At 48.3% G+C, this 23319-nt stretch overlaps 2 protein-coding genes across 2 annotated transcripts in view; one reads left to right on the forward strand and one right to left on the reverse strand.

The window, feature by feature from the left end:
• Positions 1 to 10419, forward strand: part of GPR179 (G protein-coupled receptor 179) — a 21213-nt gene extending 10794 nt beyond the window's left edge. Inside the window, exon 11 of the mRNA XM_003810438.5 lies at positions 1684 to 10419. Coding sequence (XP_003810486.4) covers positions 1684 to 6747 — 5064 coding nt within the window. The 3' untranslated portion in view covers positions 6748 to 10419. The remainder of the gene's footprint in view (positions 1 to 1683) is intronic.
• The window catches only part of MRPL45 (mitochondrial ribosomal protein L45), a 25224-nt gene continuing 11903 nt past the window's right edge, over positions 9999 to 23319 (reverse strand). Inside the window, exons 5-8 of the mRNA XM_034942006.2 lie at positions 14453 to 14501; positions 12444 to 12593; positions 10911 to 11084; positions 9999 to 10708 (exon numbers count right to left, since the gene is read on the reverse strand). Of these exons, the coding sequence (XP_034797897.1) occupies positions 10622 to 10708; positions 10911 to 11084; positions 12444 to 12593; positions 14453 to 14501 (460 nt within the window). The 3' untranslated portion in view covers positions 9999 to 10621. The remainder of the gene's footprint in view (positions 10709 to 10910; positions 11085 to 12443; positions 12594 to 14452; positions 14502 to 23319) is intronic.

Raw genomic sequence — 23319 nt, forward strand, 5'->3', positions numbered from 1 at the left:
CTTTTAGGAACTGGGCAGAGGGAGGACGGGGCCCTGCCACCTGGGCTATGTGCCACTGCAAGTCCTCTTCCCTCCAAGACCTGCCCTCTCCCTTCTCCACTGGCCTAAACTGATTCCCCTGACTCTATTCAAAGGGGGCCACACACACCCAAGTGGGAAGACCCCAAAGCCCCAGAACCAGATCCTGGAGGCTCAGGCCACGTGGCAAGCTAGAGGCAGGGCCGAGAGTGGAGCCCTACTCCTTCGCATCCTCCACTTTCACTCAGCAGAGGCATCAGGTCAGGGGCAGACTAAGAAACCCCTCAGCTGGCCGGGCACAGTGGTTCATGCCTGTAATCCCAGCATTTTGGGAGGCCAAGGCAGGCGGATCACTTGAGGCCAGGAGTTTGACCAGCCTGGCCAAATGGCGAAATCTCGTCTCTACTAGAAATACAAAAATTAGCCAGGCATGGTGGTACATGTCTGTGGTCCCAGCTACTCAGGAGGCTGAGGTGGGAGGAGGATCACTGGAGCCTGGTAAGTTGAGGTTGCAGTGAGCTGAGATCCCACCACTGCACTCCAGCCTGGGTGAAAGAGTAAGATTCTGACACACGCACACAAAAAAACCTCAGCCCCCAGCAAAGCAGGATGGTTGGTGCCTAGGGCACCTAGGGCCAGCCTAGGGCCAGCTGTGGGGCTGGGTAGTTCAGGCAGTGAGTAGCCACCAGGATCCCCTTTCCCTGGACCTGGCAGGTCTTAGAGGAAGTTCTTCCTGGGTCTACACTGGAAAAGCATGCTTATTCTCATTTCTGTGCTCAAGGGTATCATTATAGTCACCAGAACCCTAACAAGAGGCTCAGTGGGTAAGATACAAGGAGAGCTGATAATCTAAGCCCATTGTTTTATACAATCCAGAGTCTAGGAACCATCATGGGAAGCCATTCTGTCCACCCCCTCCGCCTCTACTGGGGCCGTCTTCACACCTGACTTGTTTACAGGCCCACAAAGCAGAGTCCTCCGCATCTCCTGCGTCCTTCCTTGTTCCAGTGCCTCTGCCTGTTTCCCCCTTGTGTCCTCACCCTCTGAGCTCTGCCTGCCCTGCCTCCTGAGACCCCAATCCAGCTGAAGGGCCAGGGAGTATGGAGGGGCAGCTCCACCCCTGACCCTCCACTTTCTGGAACACAAGCCAATCTGCGGCCCCTATGCTGGGTCTGGGGAGAAACCCAGAACAGAAGACTTCTAAAGCCCCGTTCCATCATTCACACCTGAACACTGCACATTTCATACCCACTAGTCTCATCAATCTCATATAATGCTCTTAAGGAAGTTAACACTGGTCACCCAGGTAACATTGCTTTACAGAAGATCCAGAGGCTCAGAGGGAGGGGTCATGAAAACAGCCTTCAGGGACACAGCATATTGAGTGTCCCCAAGCTACTAACTTCCCACTAGACCACAATGCCCCAGAGAAGGGGGTACACATGAGTCCTCCGAGCTGACTGGATCTGGCTGGGACTCAGGTTGGCAACTGGTCTCACAGGAACAAAGAGGTGAATTATGAGAGTTTTAGAAGCAGGGAAGAGATACAGCTTGATGGAAAGAGATCCCTAAGGGAAAAAGGTCTAAGTAAGGGTGGAGGAACAGACAGCCAGGGGATGGAGAGAGCTCACCTGCAGCCCTGCTTTCCTTCCTGCTGCCCCACAGGACGAGCTGAAGAAGCTCTATGCCCAGCTAGAGGTCCACAAAACCAAAGAAATGGCTGCAAACAACCCCCACCTGCCTAAGAAGCGAGGCAGCTCATGCCAGGGACTGGGCCGCTCCTTCATGAGGTACCTGGCGGAATTCCCCGAGGCCCTGGCCAGGCAGCACTCCCGGGACTCAGGATCCCCAGGCCACGGCAGCCTGCCCGGCTCCTCCCGCCGCCGGCTCCTCAGCTCCAGCCTCCAGGAACCCGAGGGGACACCAGCTCTGCGCAAGTCCCGCAGCACCTATGACCAGCGCAGGGAGCAGGACCCGCCTCTTCTTGACTCACTGCTGAGGAGGAAGCTGGCCAAGAAGGCCTCTCGAACAGAGAGCCGGGAGTCGGTGGAGGGGCCCCCTGCCCTGGGCTTCAGGTCAGCCAGCGCCCACAACCTGACGGTGGGAGAGAGGCTACCCAGAGCCCGGCCCGCCTCTCTGCAGAAGTCGCTCAGTGTGGCCAGCTCCAGGGAAAAGGCCTTGCTCATGGCCAGCCAGGCCTACCTGGAGGAGACCTACCGGCAAGCAAAGGAGCGGGAGGAGCGGAAGAAGGCCAAGGCGGCCATGGCCAGCCTGGTGCGGAGGCCATCAGCCAGGAGGCTGGAGCGGCCTCGAGGGGCCCCCCTGTCAGCTCCACCTTCCCCTGCCAAGAGCAGCAGCATGGACAGCTCTCACACCTCTGGGAGGCTTCATGAGGAGGCTAGGAGAAGGCTGCCTCATCCACCCATCAGGCACCAGGTTTCTACCCCCATCTTGGCCCTGTCTGGGGGCCTGGGAGAGCCAAGGATGCTATCTCCCACCTCCACCTTGGCTCCAGCTCTGCTGCCAGCTCTAGCTCCAACCCCAGCCCCTGCCCTGGCACCAGTCCCAGTATCCCCACAAAGCCCCAACTTACTCACCTACATCTGCCCCTGGGAGAATGCAGAACTGCCAGCCAAGCAAGAAAATGTGCCCCAGGAAGGCCCCTCAGGGCCAGAGCGAGGCCACCACTCCCCTGCCCCAGCTCGAGCCAGGCTCTGGAGGGCCCTCTCTGTTGCAGTAGAGAAAAGCAGGGCTGGAGAGAATGAGATGGACGCAGAGGATGCACATCACCAGAGGGAAGCTAATGATGTGGACGAAGACAGGCCCAAGATCTTCCCTAAATCCCACAGCCTCAAGGCCCCCATTCAGCAGGGTTCCATGCGCAGCCTGGGGCTGGCGATTAAAGCTCTGACCCGTTCTCGGAGCACCTACAGAGAGAAGGAGAGTGTGGAGGAGAGTCCCGAGGGGCAGAACAGCGGGACAGCGGGAGAGAGTACGGGGGCACCCTCCCGATCGCCCAGGCTAGGCCGGCCCAAGGCGGTGAGTAAGCAGGCCGCTCTTATGCCCTCCGATGACGAGGAGTCCCTCCAGAACCAACAGAACGCTCACACCAGCAGGATGCTCCAAGTCTGTCAACGGGAGGGCAGCAGGGAACAAGAAGACAGAGGCAGGAGGATGACCCAGGGTCTAGGGGAACGGAAAGCTGAGAGAGCAGGTAAAACAGGGCTTGCCATGCTGAGGCAAGTTTCCAGGGACAAAAATATCGAGCAATCAAAAGAAACCCCTGTTGGGTGGCAGGAACTGCCCAAAGCTGGCCTCCAGTCCCTGGGCAGCGCTGACCACAGGGTGGCAGAGGTATGCCCCTGGGAGGTCACTGAATCAGAAACGCGTCAGCCAGACAGTGGCAACAAGGCCGAAATCTGCCCCTGGGAGACGAGTGAAGGAGCCCCTGAGTCGAGGGCACTAAGACAAGACCCAGGTGACTCCCAAAAAAAGAGAGGGGAGGCCCGGGGAAAATCAGAGCCCATAGATGTGGTTCCCATGATGTGGAAAAAGCCAGAGAGGCTGGTGAGGGAGCAGGAAGCAGTGTGTCCCTGGGAGAGTGCCGATCAAGGAGGTCTGTCCCCTGGGTCAGCTCCTCAGGACCCTGGCAGAATCAGAGACAAATCTGAGGCGGGGGACAGTGTGGAGGCCAGGAAGGTGGAGAAGCCTGGGTGGGAAGCTGCTGGCCCAGAAGCTCATACCCCTGACATCACCAAGGCAGAGCCGTGTCCCTGGGAGGCAAGTGAAGGAGGCGAGGATGGGAAACCAGCCCAAGAGGCAGTGAAGGATCTCCCTCAGGAAAAGCAGAAAACCAGGAAAGCAACCTTTTGGAAAGAACAGAAACCGGGAGGAGACTTGGAGTCTCTTTGTCCATGGGAGAGTACAGATTTCCGGGGCCCCTCAGCAGTCTCAATTCAGGCCCCAGGAAGCTCAGAGTGTTCAGGGAGTTTGGGCAGTGGCATTGCTGAAGTGTGTCCGTGGGAGGCAGGAGATGCTCCTGCTATCCAGAAAGCAGAGATCTGTCCCTGGGAGCTGGATGATAACGTGATGGGGCAGGAAATGCTGAGTCTGGGGACAGGTAGAGAATCTCTTCAAGAAAAGGAAAAAGCCTCCAGAAAAGGAAGCTTTGGAGAGATGGGGGAACAAACTGTGAAAGCAGTGCAGAAATTAAGTCAACAGCAGGAGTCAGTTTGTCCCAGGGAGAGCACGGTCCCTGGGCACTCCAGCCCATGTCTAGACAATTCCTCATCCAAAGCTGGTAGCCAATTCCTATGCAATGGAGGAAGCAGAGCAACGCAGGTGTGTCCACAGGAAGATCTCAGGCCGGAGGCACAGGAAGCAACACCTGCCAAAACAGAAATCTGTCCCTGGGAGGTAAATGAAAGAACAAGAGAGGAATGGACATCAGCACAGGTGCCAAGAGGAGGAGAATCTCAAAAGGACAAGGAGAAAATGCCTGGAAAATCAGAAATCGAAGATGTCACAGCTTGGGAAAAGCCTGAGGGGCAGATCCAAAAGCAAGAAGCGGTCGGCCCCTGGGAGAGTGTGGACCCTGGCAGCTTCTCTCCACGACCACATCCTCAAGACACAGAGAGACCCCAAACCCTTCTCCAGATGTCAGGCAGTGTGGGAAGCAAAGCTGCCGACATTTGCCCTTTGGATGTGGAGGAAAACTTGACTGCTGGGAAGGCAGCAATCTGTCCCTGGGAGGTGGGTGCTGGAGCAGGGGAGGAAAGGGCTTTGGGAGCTGAGGCCATTAGGAAATCTCCAAATGATACAGGAAAGGCTTCTGCAGATCTTGGACCCAGGGAGAGAGCTGTTACTGCTCCAGAGAAGCCACAGAAGCCAACCCCAGAGTGGGAGGTGGCTTGTCCCTGGGGGAGTGTGGGTCCGGGGGCCTGTTCTCAGCATCCAGGTACTCTAGATGCTGATGGACCAAAAGCTGGGTTCCAGGAACTGGATCATATGGGCTGCAGGCCAGGTGAAGTGTGTCCCTGGGAAGCACAGGAAGCTGCTACCAGTGAAAAAGCCAAGATCTGTCCCTGGGAGGTAAATGAAGGAACTACTGGGAAGGGATTGGACCAAAAGGCAGGGAGTGAATCAGCAGAGCAGAGGGAGAAAGCTGTAGAAAAGGGGAGACTCACTTCCCTGGGAGAAGACGTATCAAAAGGGATGGCAAAACTGTGTCAAGAACAGGAAACTATTTGTATTTGGGAGAACAAGGACTTGAGGGAATCCCCTGCTCACGCCCCCAAGATCTCAGACTTGCCCAGCAGCATGAGTAGTGAAGTGGCAGAGGGACATTCCTTGGAAGCAACGGAGAAGGGGGACCTGAGACAAGACCCAAAGACAGGTTCCTTCCCAGAACACATAACCCAAGAAAAAGCTCCAGCTGCAGACACAGAAGAATTCACTACTGAAGATGGGGAAAAAACAAGCCATGAGCTACAATCCGTCTGTCCATGGGAGACCACTGCCCCAGCAGTTTCCGTCTCTCACCTAGACAGACAGCGCCCTGACCAACCTAAAGCTAGCTCCCAGAGACTGGTCAGGACTGGGGGCAGGGCCGCTGACGTGTGCCCATGGGATGTTCCTGATGCAGGTGTGTATAAATCTGACAGCAGTGCCAAGGCTGAGACCTGTCCCTGGGAAGTGACTGAAAGAATCCCTGTCAAAGGGGTGTCAAGGCAGGATGGAAAAGGGGACTCTCAAGAAGAGAAAGGCAGAGCCCCAGAAAAATCAGAGCCCAAAGGTGTGCCAGTTCAGAAAAAGCCAGAGATGGCAGACTTCAGGCAGGAGGCTGTGTGTCCCTGGGAGAGTCAAGATGGCAAGGGTCTGTCCCCACAGCCAGCCCCAGATGCTTCTGACAGAAGCAGAGGCAGTTCTGAGGCAGCAGGCAGTGTGGAGACCAGGGTAGCGGAAGTGTGTCTGTGGGAAGTGGTAGAGGCTCCCTCTGCCAAGAAAGCAGAGATCTGCCCTTGGGAGGCGAGTGGAGGAGCAGCAGAGGAAGGGGAACAGGAAAGAGAATCACAAGGGCAAGGAGAGATGTTCCTTCAGAAGGCAGGACCTGGAGGGACGGAAGAACACTTCTCAAAAGCAGCAGCAAAGCCCAGAGAGCAGGAGGCAGTCTGCCCTGGGGAAGGCACAGGCTCAGGAGGGCTCTTGCCCCAGTCAGGTGCCCTGGACCCAGAACTCAAAGTCAGCCCCGAGGAAGCAGGCAGCATGGGAAGCAGGATGGCAGAGCTGTGCCAATGGGAAATCACAGATCCAGAAGGAAATAAAATAAAGGGTACCATGGCAGACATCTGTCCTGGGGAGGAAACTGGAGTCCCATCTGAGGAATCTGGCCTCCTGGCTTTAACAGCAACTCGGAGAGAATTTTTCCCCACAGCTCCTGAAAAACCACTATGCCTTTTAGTCCATGGGCCTCTGGATCACTTCTTTCCAGAAAGCAAAATCCCCTGCCCCAAGGTAAGCAGGCCAGCCAGTACTTTCACTCTAGAAGGTGTCAGAGAACTACAAGGACCTTCAGGGCTTGAGCCAAGGACCAGCTTAGCCCCAGAGCCAAGTCTCCAGGAAGCTGAGTCTCAGTCTTCGTCCTTAACTGATGACTCAGGCCAAGTGGCTTTTGAAGCTCAGTATGAAGAATTCACGCCTCCCACTGTCTATCCTTGGGATTGGGAGTAACAGCCTTATTAGGTGAGGTCAAACACAGAGCTAGCTTTCAGGAGCCAAGGCCCTTTCCAAGTCCAGGTGTTCCCAAAGAGCTGAATCAAAGACAGCTTGGCCACTTCCCCTCCTTGAGAAGACCAGAAGTCAACCCATCCCAAAGACAAATTGCATGAAAAGGGTACAGCTTAGACCCCAATGGGAAGGCCCACCCTCTCTTTACTTCTAACTTTTCTTCCTGTTCGAGGAAACAAAGACTGGACACTCTACTTCTAAGGACGCCTCCCATCCACCTACAGTACTCACAACACAAACCACCCGAGTCTGGACACTCACCCACAAAGCCACTGTTAGGGATGAAAAAAGTCAGTTGTGCCCAGCCTACCTTCTCTCACAGGGAGACCCAATTCTCTGAAGTCTACGATGGAGCATTTTTTGAGAAGAAACTAAACCATACAAAGTGTTGGCAACGTAGGGATGGTGGACCACAGAAGGCTATAAAGGCCACCATAGAAAGCTGAAGAGCCATTTAATTGAAGCTGAAAGATAAATTGGGGGAAAAGCTAAAATGACTCAAAATAGGGGCCTGAAAATGCTTTAAGGACCTTGTCATTTTGACTTTGAATCTCCTGTTTCTGCTTTATTGCTTCTCATACCTGCCCTGCTTGACTGCTGAAGCAGAAACAATCAGGCACGCTGACACCCTTATCAGCATCTGGCATCCAAAGCAACATCAGAGAGAGAGAACACAGAAGAAAAGCAATTGCCCCAGGTCCTCCCCACAGTCAAGGGAGCTCTTCCTTCCAGACATCCCTGTGTGCCTCTTGCTAGTTTTTTAGGGGGTCTCCCCCTCTTCCTGCCCTAGCTCTCACCAGTCTCCAGAGCTCGTCTCACTGGCTCATTTCCTTCCCCCTAGCTTTTCAGCGCTGCCATCAACAGGACCTCTCTCTTTTGTCAAGGCAACTGGAGTCAAGGTGAATCTCTGGTTCTGATGCAAGACCCATCCACCCTCCCCTACCCCTCCCCGCCCAGGAATCACTTGCTCAGTAACAGGAGGCCACATCAATCTCCTTCCAGAGGAGCTCAAGAAAGGCAGTCCTGTACACAGCCAGCACTCTACTTCTTCTGCCCTCTAAAAGAGGAGTGCTACAGGGCAGGTTAGAAGCCTGAGAGCCGGGAAAAGGGCACTGTGTGGAGACAAAGCCTTCTTTCTTAGGGAGCTCTCTCTTTCTTGGCTCCCTTCTCTCGTCAGTTCAGGCTACACTTGCTTAAGCAGTACTAGATTACAAATTGCTGGGATTAGATGATAATACCAGAGGGAAAGGAAGAAGGAGAAAAACATACAAAGAAGTCCCAAGATTGGCAAAGGGAGGTGGGAGAGGGGGGAAGGGGCAGCTAGAGAAGGCAGAGCTGCACAGGGGCACTAAAGATGGCAGTAAGTCACACTCTCTAACAGTACAACAGTACAGACATTGATGTCATTCATGGGGAGAAAAAGACAAACAGGGAGACCAAATACCCCAAGGGAAAAAGAGCCGTTAACATCTAGTCTGCATGTAAATATGCTGGGCGGTTATGGGACTTCACAGAGAAAGTAAAAAAGTATTCCATTTCCAAAAGGGAACAGAGGAATGGAGTAACCTACTCTCCTTTGGGGACCAGATGTCCTCATTCTCTTACCTAGGGCCCTTATTCTGGGCTTTTGGAGCAGTAATTGAAGTGTGTTGTTGTTCTGGGCTCTGGCTAGTTAGCCTTACAGCTTCTGAGCTAAAGTGGATTTTGCTGTGCACCCCAAAACAATCCCATTGGGTCTGGTCTAGCTGGAAACAGCAAAGTTGCCGCCAAACACACTCTTGTGAAATAAACCATGGGGTCGGGGGGGCGGGGCGGAAATAAAGAATGCTTTTTCTTGACATTGCAGTTGGCTCTAGCTTATTCATGATGATTATCTTTTTTTTAACATTTTTAAACAGTAACAGAAGATAGATAAGGAAAGAACAATGCCTGCTCCAAAGCTCAAGGTGCACTGCAGTCTTGGGACTTTGGGTTATCTGGCTAATGCTCTGCTAGTGCCCAGGTCAGTGCTGACACTGCAGATGGTCTCTGCCTGGTCCTTCTAGCCAGCCCCTCACATCTGGAGGCCATTTGCTCAGCTGGATTTAATCCCAAGGGGAAATGGAAATTGCACTCATCCTCTGGCTCTCTGGTGGCAGCTACCGCTTAGCTCCTATTTAGGATTATCTAGAGAACCCTGAGATATCCAGGGGAGTGGGATGAAACAGCTTATTTGAAGCACTATTTTTACATATTCAAAGGAATCAATGTATCATTTACCCACTAAGTGTGCTTTTTTTTTTTTTTTCATTTCTTTGCTTCCTTACCCTGCAAGGATTATTTCCCCTTCCTCCATACTCCCTGGCAGTGGGTCCTGCTCAAAAGCACGTCCCTTCTCATTTTGCCTTAATCCAGGGCTCAGGCAAATAGGATGTGACCAAACCTCACTTGGGCAGTAATTAAAGTGATGTACACTTTAAGCCAAAAAGGTTGGGACTAAGCAGCATGATGAGAGTGGTTGATGAGAGACACCAGGGCTGTCTCTTCCCTAAACATACATACCTTTGTTTCCATAGTTAACACTTAACAGGCCAGGCATGGTGACTCACACCTGTAATCCCAGCACTTTGGGAGGATGAGGCAGGCAGATCACCTGAGGACAGGAGTTCGAGACCAGCCTGGCCAACACATAGTGAAACCCCATCTCTACTAAAAAAAAAATTCAAAAATTAGCCAGGCATGGTGGCGCATGCCTGTAGTCCCAGCTACATGGGAAGCTGAGGCAGGAGAATAGCTTGAATCCAGGAGGTGGAGCTTGCAGTGAGCCGAGATCGTGCCACTGCACTCCAGCCTGGGCCTGACAGAGCAAGACTGCATCTCTAAAAAACAAAATAAAACAAAAACAAAGTGATTTCTCTTGTCACACTCAGATGGCCTAGGACACATGGGCATGTGAGGTCCTACACCCTTTTAACAGCCCATCTGGAGCTAAGGAACAAGGAGGGGCTGGCCTATTTTCCTCTGCACACGTTCATACTTTTGTACACTCACTTTCAATACTGGGCTGGAAAGAACAGTCCCCATCTCCAAATGGTGCTAGAAATCAGGGAACCAAGTACTGCAGATGAATTTTCCAAATGTAACAACCTCTCCATGGCCCCTGCCTCCCCCAACACTTCCTGATACAGCTAATAATTAAGAACACAATCCAAGGCTAAGGGATAAATTATTTCTTTGGATTTATATTTTTCCATAAAATGCAAATGCTGATTCATCAGTGAGTCAGTATATGAAAAAGGGCCTCTTAAATGTCTTATAAACACTAATTATTCTTCCCCAGTCTTCATTTCCTTAAAGTCACATCGCTCACAAGTAGGCTCATCTTCCACTTCTGCTATCTGAAGGCTGGTCCATGCCCAGCCTGAACCAGGGGAAATGTGCAGAACTCACCAAAATTTTTCCAACACCCTGACAGCATTTTATTTCAAACTCTGATCCCTGCCCTGTGATTACAAAGAGGATGCTGCTGGTTGTCTCTCACAATCCCTGCTGTGGGAAAAACTGATATCCAATGTTCTCTGAAACATACTGCCTTTCATCTAGACTCAGAAGCTAGACATAAAATTTAAAAAAGAAGAGTGTCCATGGCCATGTTATACCTGCCACCTGCTAGGGCCCAGTCATCAGTCATGGTTGCTGATGATGAGACTGCTGAAAAGACCTGAGCAGGATGGGACAGAACAAAGGTAGTTCTTTTTATAGCATGAGGGGAATGGGAGACTTCAAAGCTTCCAGCAGCCTCATCACCCAAGCTTCACCCTAGAAGTCATTTTTGTCATCAGGCTAGCTGAGGCTTCTGGGCCTCTCCTTGTGCCTCTTCATATTCTTCTTCTGGTTTCAGCTGAGGGCCAGGGATCATCACCGTCTGAAAGAGTAGGACGCCAAGTTACCCACCAACCAAGCCCATGGCTAACCCAGAAGAGCTTCATCCCTTGCTCCCACCCACCCACCCACCCAGCCTTCCCTTCCTGGGTGGTGCATCACCCCCTCTCGCCACTAGGTGGAGCCCGACAGAGTGGCTTAGGAGACCACGAGTCAGCTCTCTTAAACCATGCAAGCCACCTTACCTTAAGGATGGGCTGCTTAGGGGGTGCCCATGGGGGAACGATCTTGGTATGCATTCTCCAGCTTCCATAGGGGTTTGTCAACTGCTTTTCGAATACAACATACTCCAGGACATCCTTGGGTACATCTTCCTGTCCATACATCAACCGGCCAAACCGGTCATAGATGGCCAGAGTCTGCAAGGATAAAAGCAAATCTGGCCTCTTAGTTTTTTTGGTGTGTGAGTGTGAGTTGTTTGTTTTATTGCCATACAACTTTTTTTTTTTTTTTGAGACAGAGTCTCACTCTGTTGCCCTGGCTGGAGTGCAGTGGCATGATCTCAGCTCACTGCAACCTCTACCTCCTGGGTTCAAGCAATTCTCCTGCCTCAGCCTCCCAAGTAGCTGGGATTACAGGCACGTGCCACCACTCCTGGATGATTTTTTTTGTCTTTTTTAGTAGAGATGGGGTGTCACCATGTTGACCCAGCTGTCCAACTCCTGACCTCAGGTGATCCACCCGCTTCGGCCTCTCAAAGTGCTGGGATTACAGGCGTGAGCCACTGCACCCAGCCTGCCACACAACCATTTTTGAAACCACCATAAGAAAAATCTTTTTAAATTTTTTTTTTTTTGGAGACGGAGTCTTGCTGTTGCCCAGGCTGGAGTGCAGTGGTACGGTATCGTCTCACTGCAACCTCCGCCTTCCAGGTTCAAGCGATTCTCCTGCCTCAGCCTCCTGAGTAGGTGGGACTACAGGCACACACCATCATGCCCGGCCAATTTTTCTATTTGTAGTGTACAGAGTGTTTTGCCATGTTGGCCAGGCTGGTCTTGAACTCCTGACCTTGTGATCTGCCTGCCGTGGCCTCCCAAAGTGCTGGGATTACAGGCATGAGTTACTGTGCCCAGCCAGAAAAAATCTTAATGGGTAGAAAAAAAGTTATCTCGGAATTCTGAATCTAGGACTATCTGATCAACTACTGACACTTTATTCTTACAAGTTCTTTGACAGGGGGCAGAGAGATGGGGAAGTCAAGACCAAGAAGGAGTGGGGCACAATGGCTCATGCCTATAGTCCCAGCACTTCGGGAGGCTGAGGTGGGTGGATCACTTGAGCTCAGGAGTCTGAGACCAGCTTGGGCAAAATGACAAGACTGGTCTCTACAAAAAATACTAAAATTAGCCAGGCATGGTTGCGTGCCCCTGTAGTCCCAGCTACTTGGAGGCTGAGGTGGGAGGATTGCTTGAGCCCAGGAGGTTGAGGCTGCAGTGAGCCACAATCACATCACTGCACTCCAGCCTGGGTGACAGAATGAGACCCTGTCTTGGGGGGAAAAAAAAAATCAGGAAGAGTGGGAGAGAATATCCTCACACATCTTAGTAGAGCTAACATGTAACAGTGGGAAGGGGACAGCGGCACAGCAAGGAAGACAGATCACAGTGTACCTTTTATTACTGTCTACAGTCCTGGGCAACCATACCCAGCACTCCAGAGGGAGGTGCCCAAGCTCAGAGTGAAAAAAAGCTGGGAGGAAGGCAGACGAGTGCCTCTACCTGCCGGGTGTGCATGCGTACGGTGATCTGGCCGTACACGTTGCCCTGGTTCATCATACTTGAACAGCGAACTTGAACAACATGGGAGGGCTCTAAAGATTCCACAAAGCTCCAGCGGACGGTCTTATATTTGATGTCCCAGGTCATGTCCTAAAGGCAAAGGAGAACAAGTTCAACTGCATTTTCCCCTCCCTTTAAGGAAGCTGGTGCTGCCACACTGCTCTCACTTCCTGCAAGACTACAGCCAACAGGCAGCACGTTTCCCACCACATGCTCTCTTGTGCCTATTTTCTCTTGCACCTTCCCAAGTTTTGATTAAGCTATTGGTCAAGCTCACCTGACAACTCTCTCTTCATCTATATCACAACTTCAGACCCACCTTCCTCTTTGAGGACCCTTCTCTAAATCAACAAAAACCACATTCCAAACCGCCAGCATGCCCAATACACCAACATCCCTCCCATACACTTTCATAATGTGGCAATTATTGCATGTACTTGTGTTGACTGCATATATATATATTTTTCCCACTCACATATTAACAATGAAAAGTGGGAATTTTACAGGGCTATAAGGGCTAAACTGCTAGGACTGGGGAAGACTGATAGAAACTGAAGTTCTACTGATAGAAACCCAAGTTCTTTTTTTATTTATTTTTATTTTTGAGACGGCAATCTTGCTCTGTTGCCCAGGCTAGAGCACAGTGGCGCGGTCTCGGCTCACTGCAAGTTCCGCCTCCCAGGTTCACGCCATTCTCTTGCCTCAGCTTCCCGAGTAGCTGGGACTACTGGCGCCTGCCACCATGCCCGGCTAATTTTTCTGTATTTTCAGTAGAGACGGGGTTTCACCATGTTAGCCAGGATGGTCTTGATCTCCTGACCTCGTGATCCGCCCGCCTCGGCCTCCCAAAGTGCTGGGGTTACAGGCGTGAGCCACCGCACCCGGCCCCAAGTTCTTATTCTTGGATCTCTAACTGAACCACAAAGTTCTTATCCTTGGGGATCCCTCCAAGTGCCTCACACTCCTGTTACCACTCAATATAAGCCTCATGAACTCTTGTTAAATCCCTCATGATAGTGCAGGCGTGTGGAGATGTGGCCTAGTATGGCCCATATCCAAGCCTCAGGACCTATGCTCCTGCAGTGTCATTACTGCTTGTTGAGGGACTTCTTTCATTTGCCAGGGCCCTTACCAGAGTCTGTGTCAAGACACTGTCATTCAGCTACAAGCAATGAACCTTCAGCCTGTGCCTTAAACTTCCTACACTCTCAAAACTGATCCTTCTTAAGAAAAACCAGGCAGGGCGCAGTAGGGTTCATGCCTGTAATCCCAGCACTTTGGGAGGCCGAGGCGGGCGGATCACCTGAGGTCGGGAGTTGGAGACCAGCCTGACCAACGGGAGAAACCCCGTCTCTACTAAAAATACAAAATTAGGCCAGGTGCGGTAGCTCACACCTGTAATCCCAGCACTTTGGGAAGCCGAGGTGGCCGGATCACGAGGTCAGAAGATCGAGACCATCCTGGCTAACACGGTGAAACCCCGTCTCTACTAAAAATACAAAAAATTAGCCGGGTGTGCTGGCGGGTGCCTGTAGTCCCAGCTACTCAAGAGGCTGAGGCAGGAGAATGGCGTGAACCCGGGAGGCGGAGCTTGCAGTGAGCCGAGATAGCGCCACTGCACTCCATCCTGGGCGACAGAGTGAGACTCCATCTCAAAATAAATAAATAAATAAATAAATAAATAATTAGCTGGGCATGGTGGCGCATGCCTGTAATCCCAGCTACTTGGGAGGATGAGGCAGGAGAATCGCTTGAACCTGGGAGGTGGAGGTTGCGGTGAGCCAAGATCGCACCATTGCACTCCAGCCTGGGCAACAAGAGTGAAACTCTGTCTCAAAAAAAAAAAAAAAAAAAAAAAAAAAGAAAAGAAAAGAAAAGAAAAACCAGAGACGACATCTAGAATCTGCCCACTCAGTCACCCCACAGTTCTAAGGAGGATGAGAACTTACTGGAAAACAGTGTTCAGTTACCAAGGTATGAAGTCGGTCATGGTCTGAGCTAGAAAAGAAAGCAATAAATATCATTGACTACTGCTCTTATAATACCCTGTATGAAGACTGAAAATGGTCCTGAAAATGGAAAACAATTCATTTTTACAAATGTTTTCGGCACATCTAGTATAAGCCAGGTATAAAATATGCTAAATTCTAGGGGCACAAAGACGAACAATAATGTGATTTACCAGAAAACCCTAAGATCTAGTAGCAGAATAAAATTATATTACAAATAAAAAATAAATTTAAAAAAAATTATGTTTAAATCTAAGGAGTAGGAGGCAATTTCTCTAAAATTACCATATATCCTTAAGATGGGTACCCTCACTGGGACATAGGACCTGATTTTTGCTCTAAGCTGGTATGAGCAACAAAGTTCAACACAAGTAACAATCAAAAGCTTGTTTTATCTCCTCTTGCCTCTGAGCCAGCATCAGTACCATCTGGCTTGGCCTTATATCTTTTTTTTTTTTTTTTTTTTTTTTTTTTTTTGAGACAGAGTCTCGCTCTGTCGCCAGGCTGGAGTGCAGTGGCGCTATCTCGACTCACTGCAACCTCCACCTCCCAGGTTCAAGCGGTTCTCCTGCCTCAGCCTCCTGAGTAGCTGGGACTACAAGTGCACGTCATGACGCCCACCTAATTTTTGTATTTTTAGTAGAGATGGGGTTTCACCATGTTTTTAGCCTTATATCTTACACGCTCATCTTTGAACCTAGTCAAAGATAATCATGTCTTTCCTGGTCTATTTTCTCTCCTTTATCTTGTTGCTGCCAGAGTGGCCGAGTCATGCTGACTCTATATAGTAATGGTTAAAAAAACACAAAACAGCCGGGCATGGTGGCTCATGCCTGTAATCCCAGCATTTTGGGAGGCCGAGGCGGGTGGATCATGAGGTCAGGAGATCGAGACAGTCATGGCTAACAAGGTGAAACCCCATCTCTACTAAAAATACAAAAAAAATTAGCCGAGAGTAGTAGCAGGCGCCTGTAGTCCCAGCTACTCAGGAGGCTAAGGCAGGAGAATGGCATGAACCCGGGAGGCGGAGGTTGCGGTGAGCTGAGATCACGCCACTGCACTCTAGCCTGAGTGACAGAGCGAGATTCCGTCTCAAAAAAAACAAAACAAAACAAAAAAACCACAAAACAGACAACAAACCCTAGCTCCTATAGATACAAGATTTTAGGAGGGTTCCTAGCTGATGAGTCTCAAACCTAAGGCCATAGATTAGCTTCTTTCAGATACACACGACTTTTCCCCAGTTTACTATGAGCAGTTTAACTCTTTGTCCCCTTTGAAAAATCTTGCTCTCTAAGCCCAGAATGGGTAAGGGATTAGTTCTAACATGTCTATCTGCTTCCCTTTCATCTCTATTCCTAATAGGAAAGATTCCAAGTCATTTCCTCTACTGTAGGAACAGACTGAGCTGTGGTGACAACTACCATGATGACCATCACTGGCACCTCTGAGTGAACTCTTCCTCCCCACTATCCTGGCATAGAAGTCTTCAGTGGAAATAAACTCCATTTTCCATGAGTTCACTTACTATTTTGCAATAATGTAATACTACTTCTACTATAAACATTTAGAAATGGTGGATAAAATGGGCCGGGTGCGGTGGCTCATGCCTGTAATCCCAGCACTTTGGGAGGCCAAGGCGGGCAGATCACGAGGTCAGGAGATCAAGACCATCCTGGCCAACATGGTGAAACCCTGTCCCTACTAAAAATACAAAAATTAGCCAGGTACAGTGGCACACATCTGGAGTCTCAGCTATTCAGGAGGCTGAGGCAGGAGAATCGCTTGAACCTGGGAGGTGGAGGTTGCAGTGAGCCAAGATCGCGCCACTGCACTCCAGCCTGGCAACAGAGCGAGACTCTGGGACTACAGGTGCACGCCACCACACCCAGCTTTTTTCGTATTTTTAGTAGAGTTGGGGTTTCACCATGTTGGCCAGGCTGGTCTCGAACTCCTGGACTCAAGTGATCTGCCCGCCTCGGCCTCCCAAAGTACTGGATTATAGGCATGAGCCACCACACCTGACCAAAAAATAATTTGACAGAAACCACCCCTAAGGAAACCCAGACATTGTAATTATTAGTAAAGACACAAATCAATTGTCCTAAATATGTCCAATGAGCTAAAGGAAACCATGGACAAAGAAGTAATGAAATCAGAAAAACAATGTGTGAACACATTGGAGACAGAAATTATACAAGGGAACCAAACAGAAATTCTGGAGCTAAAAAGTACAATAAATTTTAAAATTCACTAGAGGGGTTCAACAGCAGGTTTGAGCAGGCAAAGGATCAGTGAACTTGAGGATAAGGTAATTAAAATTACACAGTCTAAAATGCAAAGAGAAAAAATAATTTAAAAAATGAACAAAACCTTGAGGGACCTGTGGGACATCATCAAGTATACCAAATACACATCATAGGAGTCCCCGAAAAAGAAGAAAGAAATGGATAGAAAAAAAATTTGAAGAAATAATGCGGCCAGGCACAGTGGCTCATACCTGTAATCCCAGCACTTTGGGAGGCCGAGGTGGGTGGATCACCTGAGGTCAGGAGTTCGAGACCAGCCTGGTCAACAGGGTGAAACCCTATCTTTACTAAAAAATACAAAAATTAGCCAGGTGTGGGTGGCAAGTGCCTGTAATCCCAGCTACTTGGGAGACTGAGGCAGGAGAATCACTTGAACCTGGGAGGCGGAGGCTGCAATGAGCCGAGATCGGGCCACTGCACTCCAGCCTGGGCAACAAGAGTAAAGCTCCATCTCAAAAAATAAAATTAAATTAAAATAACATGCAAAAAAAAAAAAGAAAGAAAAAGAAATAATGGCTGCAGACATCCCAAATCTGATGAAAGACATTCATATGTACATCCAGGAAGCTCAAAAACCTCCTAGCAAGATAAACTGAAAGAAATTCATACCAAGAAACATTAAAACCGAAGTGTCAAAACCCAAACACAAAGAATGAATCTTGAAAGTGGCAACAGGCTGGGCACAGCAGCTCATGCCTATAATCCCAACACATTGGGAGGCAGAGGCAAGAGGATCACTTGAGGCCAGGAGTTCGAGACCAGCCTGGGCAACAAAGCGAGACCCCTGTCTCTACAAAAAAATTAGAAAAAAAAAAAAAATTAGCCAGGTGCTGTGGCACACACCTGTAGTCCCAGCTACTCAGGGGCTGAGGTGGGAAGATCGCTTGAGCCCAGCAGGTTGAGGCTGCAGTGCAGCTATCATTGCACCACTGTGCTCACTCCAGCCTGGCTGAAAAAGTGAGACCCTGACTTTAAAAAAAAAAAAGAAACAAACAAAGGCTAAAGGGGATCCTTCAGGCTAAAATGAAAGGACACCAGAAAGTAACTCAAAACCACAAGAAAAAAACAAAAAACATGTATGTTTTACTACTATGTAGGAAAAGTAACTACAAAGATAAATATAAAAGCCTGTATTACTGTACTTTTGGTTTGCAATTCCTCATTTTTCATCCTGTATGATTTAAAAGGCAAATGCATAAAACAATAATTATGAATTGATGTAATGGGCACCCAAGGTATAAAACTGTAATCTGTGATAATGAAGCAGGAGAGACATAATGAAGTGGGAGGGAGAGACATATAGGAGCAGAGCGTTTGTATATTATTGAAACTAAGTTGATATTATTCAAACTAGGTTGAACTAGCCACCACGCCTGGCTGTGTTTCTCTATTTCTGCAAAAACCACTGTTGAGGACAGGCGGTGGCTCATGCCTGTAATCCCAACGCTTTGGGAGGTCGAGGCGGGTGGATCATCTGAGGTCAGGAGTTTGAGACCAGCCTGGCCACTTAATGGGAAAGCACAGTCTCTTCAATAAATGGTGCTAGAAAAATGAATATTCTCATGCAAAAAAAAGCAAAAACATCACATAGTTTTCACTATATACAAAAACTAACTCAAAATGGAGCAAAGACCTAAATGTGGGAGCTAAAACTATAAAAATCTTAGAGAAAAAGGAAAGGGAAATACTTCATGACACTGGATTTGGCAATGATTTCTTGAATATGACACCAAAAGAAAAAACTCGATATGGTAACAAAAGAAAAAAACTTGAAAAACTGGATTTCATCAAAATTTAAAACTTTTTTGCATCAAAGGATACTATCAGGAGTGAAAAGACGGCAGGCGCAGTGGCTCACGCCTGTAATCCCAGCACTTTGGGAGGCCGAGGCAGGTGGATCACCCGAGGTCGGGAATTCAAGACCAGCCTGGCCAACATGATGAAACCCTGTCTCTACTAAAAATACAAAATTAGCCAGGCATGGTGGCGCATGCCTGTAATCCGAGCTACTCAGGAGGCTGAGGCAGGAGAATTGCTTGAACCCAGGAGGCAGAGGTTGCGGTGAGCCGAGATCACGCCATTGCACTCCAGCCTGGGCTTCAAGAGCAAAACTCCATCTCAAAAACTAATAATAATAAAAGAGTGAAAAGACAAACCATAAAATGGGGGGAAATATTAGCACAGCATATATCTGATAAAGGATTAATATCCAAAATATATAAAGAACTCCTATAACTCAACAACAAAATAACCGCCTAATTTAAAAATAGACCTTTCTGGGCTGGGTGCAGTGGCTCACGCCTGTAATCCCACCACTTTGGAAGGCTGAGGTGGGTGGATCATCTGAGGTCAGGAGTTCGAGACCAGCCTGGCCAACATGGTGAAACCCCGTCTCTACTAAAACTACAAAAATTAGCTGGGCATGGTGGTGCATGCCTGTAATCCCAGCTACTCGGGAGGCTGAGGCAGGAGAATCGCTTGAACCCAGGAGGCAGAGGTTGCTATGAGCTGAGATCGTGCCACTGCAGTCCTGTCTGGGCGACAGAGCAAGACTTCAACTCAAAAAAAAAAAAAAAAGACCTTTCTTCAAAGAAGACGTACAAAAGGCCAATAGCACATGAAAAGATGCTCAATGTCACTAGCTATTAGGGAAATACAAAGCAAAACCATAATGAGATACTACACTTTACACCCATGAGGATGCCTATTATAAAAAGAAAAAGGCTGGGCATGGTGGCTCACACCTGTAGTCCTAGCATTTTGGGAGGCCAAGGCAGGAGGATTGCTTAAGCCCAGGAGTTTGAGACCAGCTTGGGCAATACAGTGAGACCCCATCTCATATATATATATATATATATATATATATATATATATATATATATATATATATAATTTTTTTTTTTTTTTTTTTTTTTAAATAGAAAGGAAAGTGGCTGGGCGCGATAGCTCATGCCTGTAATCCCAGCACTTTGGGAGGCCAAGGCGGGTGGATCACGAGGTCAGGAGATTGAGACCATCCTGGCTAACACATGAAACCCCATCTCTACTAAAAATACAAAAAATTAGCCGGGCGTGGTGGCAGGCGCCTGTAGTTCCAGCTACCCAGGAGGCTGAGGCAGGAGAATGGCTTGAACCCGGCAGGCGGAGCTTGCAGTGAGCCGAGATTGTGCCACTGCACTCCAGCCTGGGCAACAGAGCGAGACTCCATCTCAAAAAAAAAAAAAAAAAAAAAAAACCCAATAAAAAGGAAAGTAATAGGTATCAGTGAGGATGTAGAGAAACTGGAATCCTTGTGCATTGGTCATAGGAATGTAAAACAGTGTAGCTGCTAAGGAAAACCATATGGTGGTTCCTCAAAAAGTTAGGGTTTTTTTTTTGAGACAGTCTCACTCTGTCATTGAGGCTGGAGTGTAGTGACACAATCATAGCTCACCACAGCCTCAAAAATCCCTGAGCTCAAGCAATCCTTCTGCCTTAGCACCTCAAATAGCTGGGACTACAGGCATGCACCACCATGCCCGGATGATTTTTTAAATTTTTTATAGAGATGGGGTCTTACTCTGCTGCCCAGAAACAATCCTCCCACTTCGGCCTCCAAAAGTGCTGGATTACGGGTATGAGCCACCACCCAGACCTTCAAAAAGTTAAACATAGAGTTATCATGTGATCCAACAACTTCAGTTCTGAGTATATACCCAAATGAATTGAAAGCACGAGCTCAAACAGATACTTGTACACCAACAATCACAGGAGCATTATGCCACAATAAAAGGTGGAAACAACCTGAATGTCCATCACTAGATGAATGGATAAACAAAATGTGGTGTATATACATACAATGAAATATTATTCAGCCTTAATAAGGAGACATACGTGGCTGGGCACGGTGGCTCACACCTGTAATCCCCGCACTTACGGAGGCCGAGGCAGGCGGATCACCTGAGGTCAGGAGTTCGAGACCAGCCTGGCCAACATGGTGAACCCCGTCTCTACTAAAAATACAAAAATTAGCCAGGTGTGATGGCAGGCATCTGTAATCCCAGCTACTTGGGAGGCTGAGGCTGGAGAATCGCTTGAACCCAGGAGGCAAAGGTTGCAGTGACTGGAGATCGAGCCATTACACTCCAGCCTGGGTGACAAGAGCGAAATTCCATCTCAAAAACAAAAAAAAAGATAAAAAAATAAAAATAAAATTAAGGAGACACATGCTACAATATATATGAACATTGAAGACATCATGCTAAGTGAACTAAGCCAATCACAAAAGGTCAAAAACTGTAAGATTCCACTTATGTGAGGTACCTAGATGCCTTCATCTGTTCAGGATGCTATAACAAAAATATCATAAACCAGGTGGCTTATAAACAACATTTATTTCTCACAGTTCTAGAGGCTGGGAAGTCCAAGATCAAGACACTGGCAAATTTGGTGTCTGGTGAGAGCCCGTTCCTCATAGATGTTGACTTCTTGCTGTGTCATCAGTGGGTGGAAGGGGTGCACAAGCTCCCTCAGGTCTCTTTTTTTTTTTTGAGACGGAGTCTCGCTCTGTTGCCAGGCTGGAGTGCAGTGGTGCGATCTCGGCTCACTGCAACCTCCACCTCCTGGGTTCAAGCAATTCTCTTGCCTCAGCCTCCCAAGTAACCGGGACTACAGGTACACGCCACCACGCCCAGCTAATTTTTGTATTTTTAGTAGAGATGGGGTTTCACCATGCTGGCCAGGATGGTCTCGATCTCTTGACCTCGTGATCTGCCTGCCTCAGCCTCCCAAAGTGCTGGGATTATAGGCGTGAACCACCACACCTGGATCCCCGGGTCTCCTTTATAAGGGCACTCTTCCCATTCATGAGGGCTCCACTCTCAGGACCTCATCACCTCCCAGAGGGCCCCCCACAGCCTATACCATCACCTTGGGGGTTAGGATTTTGACAAATGAATTTTCAGGAGACACTAACATTCAGACCATAGCGTCAGGATGGGTAAATTCATAGAGAAATAAAGTAGAATGGAGGTTACCAGGTGATAAGGGAAGAGGGCAATGGGGAATTACTGCTTAATGGGTATAAAATTCCTGTCTGAGATGAACAAAATCTGGAAATGGATAGTGGTAAGAATTGTACAACATTGTGAATGTACTTAATGCCACTGAATTATATACTTCAAAATGATTAAAATGGTAAATTGTATATTATGTGTATTTTACCATAAATATATAAAAGCTATTATTAATCTTATAATTTTTAAAATAAATGATTGTCTTAGATTTTTCTAAAATATCTATTTGTTTAAAAAAAAAATGCAGGAATACAAAATGGCAAGAAAACTGTACCAACACTTTGGGAGGCTGAGGTGAGAGGACTGCTTGAGGCCAGAGTTCAAGACCAGCCTGGGCAACATAGCAAGACCCTGTCTCTACAAAAAATTTAAAAATTAGCCAGGTATGGTGGCATGTACTAAGTCCCAGCTACTTTGGAGGCTGAAGTGGGAGGATCACTTGAGCTTGGGAGGTCAAGGCAGCAGTGAGCCGTGATCGAGCCACTGTACTCTAGCCTGAGTGACAGCGCAAGAGCCTGTCTCAAAAACCAAAAACAAGGCCAGGTGCAGTAGCTCATGCCTGTAATCCCAGCACTTTGGGAGGCTGAGGCAGGTGAATCACCTGAAGTCAGGAGTTCGAGACCAGCCTGACCAATATGGTGAAATGCCATTTCTACTAAAAATACAAAAATTAGCTGGGCATCATGGTGTGCACCTGTAGTCTCAGCTACTCCAGGGACTGAGAAGGGAGAATTCCTTGAATCCAGGAGGCAGAGGATGCAGTGAGCGGAGATCACACCACTGCACTCCAGCCAGGGTGACAGAGCAAGACTCCATCTCAAAAAAAAAAAAAAAACAAAAACAAAAATGACAAGAACTAACCAAAACCCAAAAGAAACAAATAAGACAAGAGAAAATGGACCTATTGAAGACATAGATTTTGAAGTTATCAGACACAGGTTTTAAAATAACTGTGATTAGCATGTTCAAGAAATTAGATGACAGAATGGAGAATTTTACCAGAGATCTGGACACACTAAAAAAAAAAAAAAAAAAAAAAAAAAAATGAAAATTCTAAAAGCGAAAAACAGAAAATAAATAAAATAAATATAAAATTAGGAACTCGATAGGTAGGTTAACAGCAGATTAGCTACAATTGAAAAGAGGACAGGAAGATAGATCAGAGAATATCCAGACTAAAGCTGGAGGGGGAAAAAAAAGGTTGGAAAAATATAGAAAAGAGCTGAAGACACATTTGGCACACAGTGAAAGATCTAACATATGTGTATTCAGAACTACACAAGGAGACGAGAAAGTGGAGCAGAAGCAACATCTGAAGAGATGAGTTCTGACTGAGAATTTTCCAACACTGACAAAAAAAGCACCTAAAGATTTAAGAAGCAATATGAACCCAGAGCAGGATAAAAGACACACACATGGCCCAGTGTGGTGGCACATGCCTATA

The sequence above is a fragment of the Pan paniscus genome, chromosome 19 (assembly GCF_029289425.2).
Source record: "Pan paniscus chromosome 19, NHGRI_mPanPan1-v2.0_pri, whole genome shotgun sequence".
NCBI classification, from domain to species: domain Eukaryota; kingdom Metazoa; phylum Chordata; class Mammalia; order Primates; family Hominidae; genus Pan; species Pan paniscus.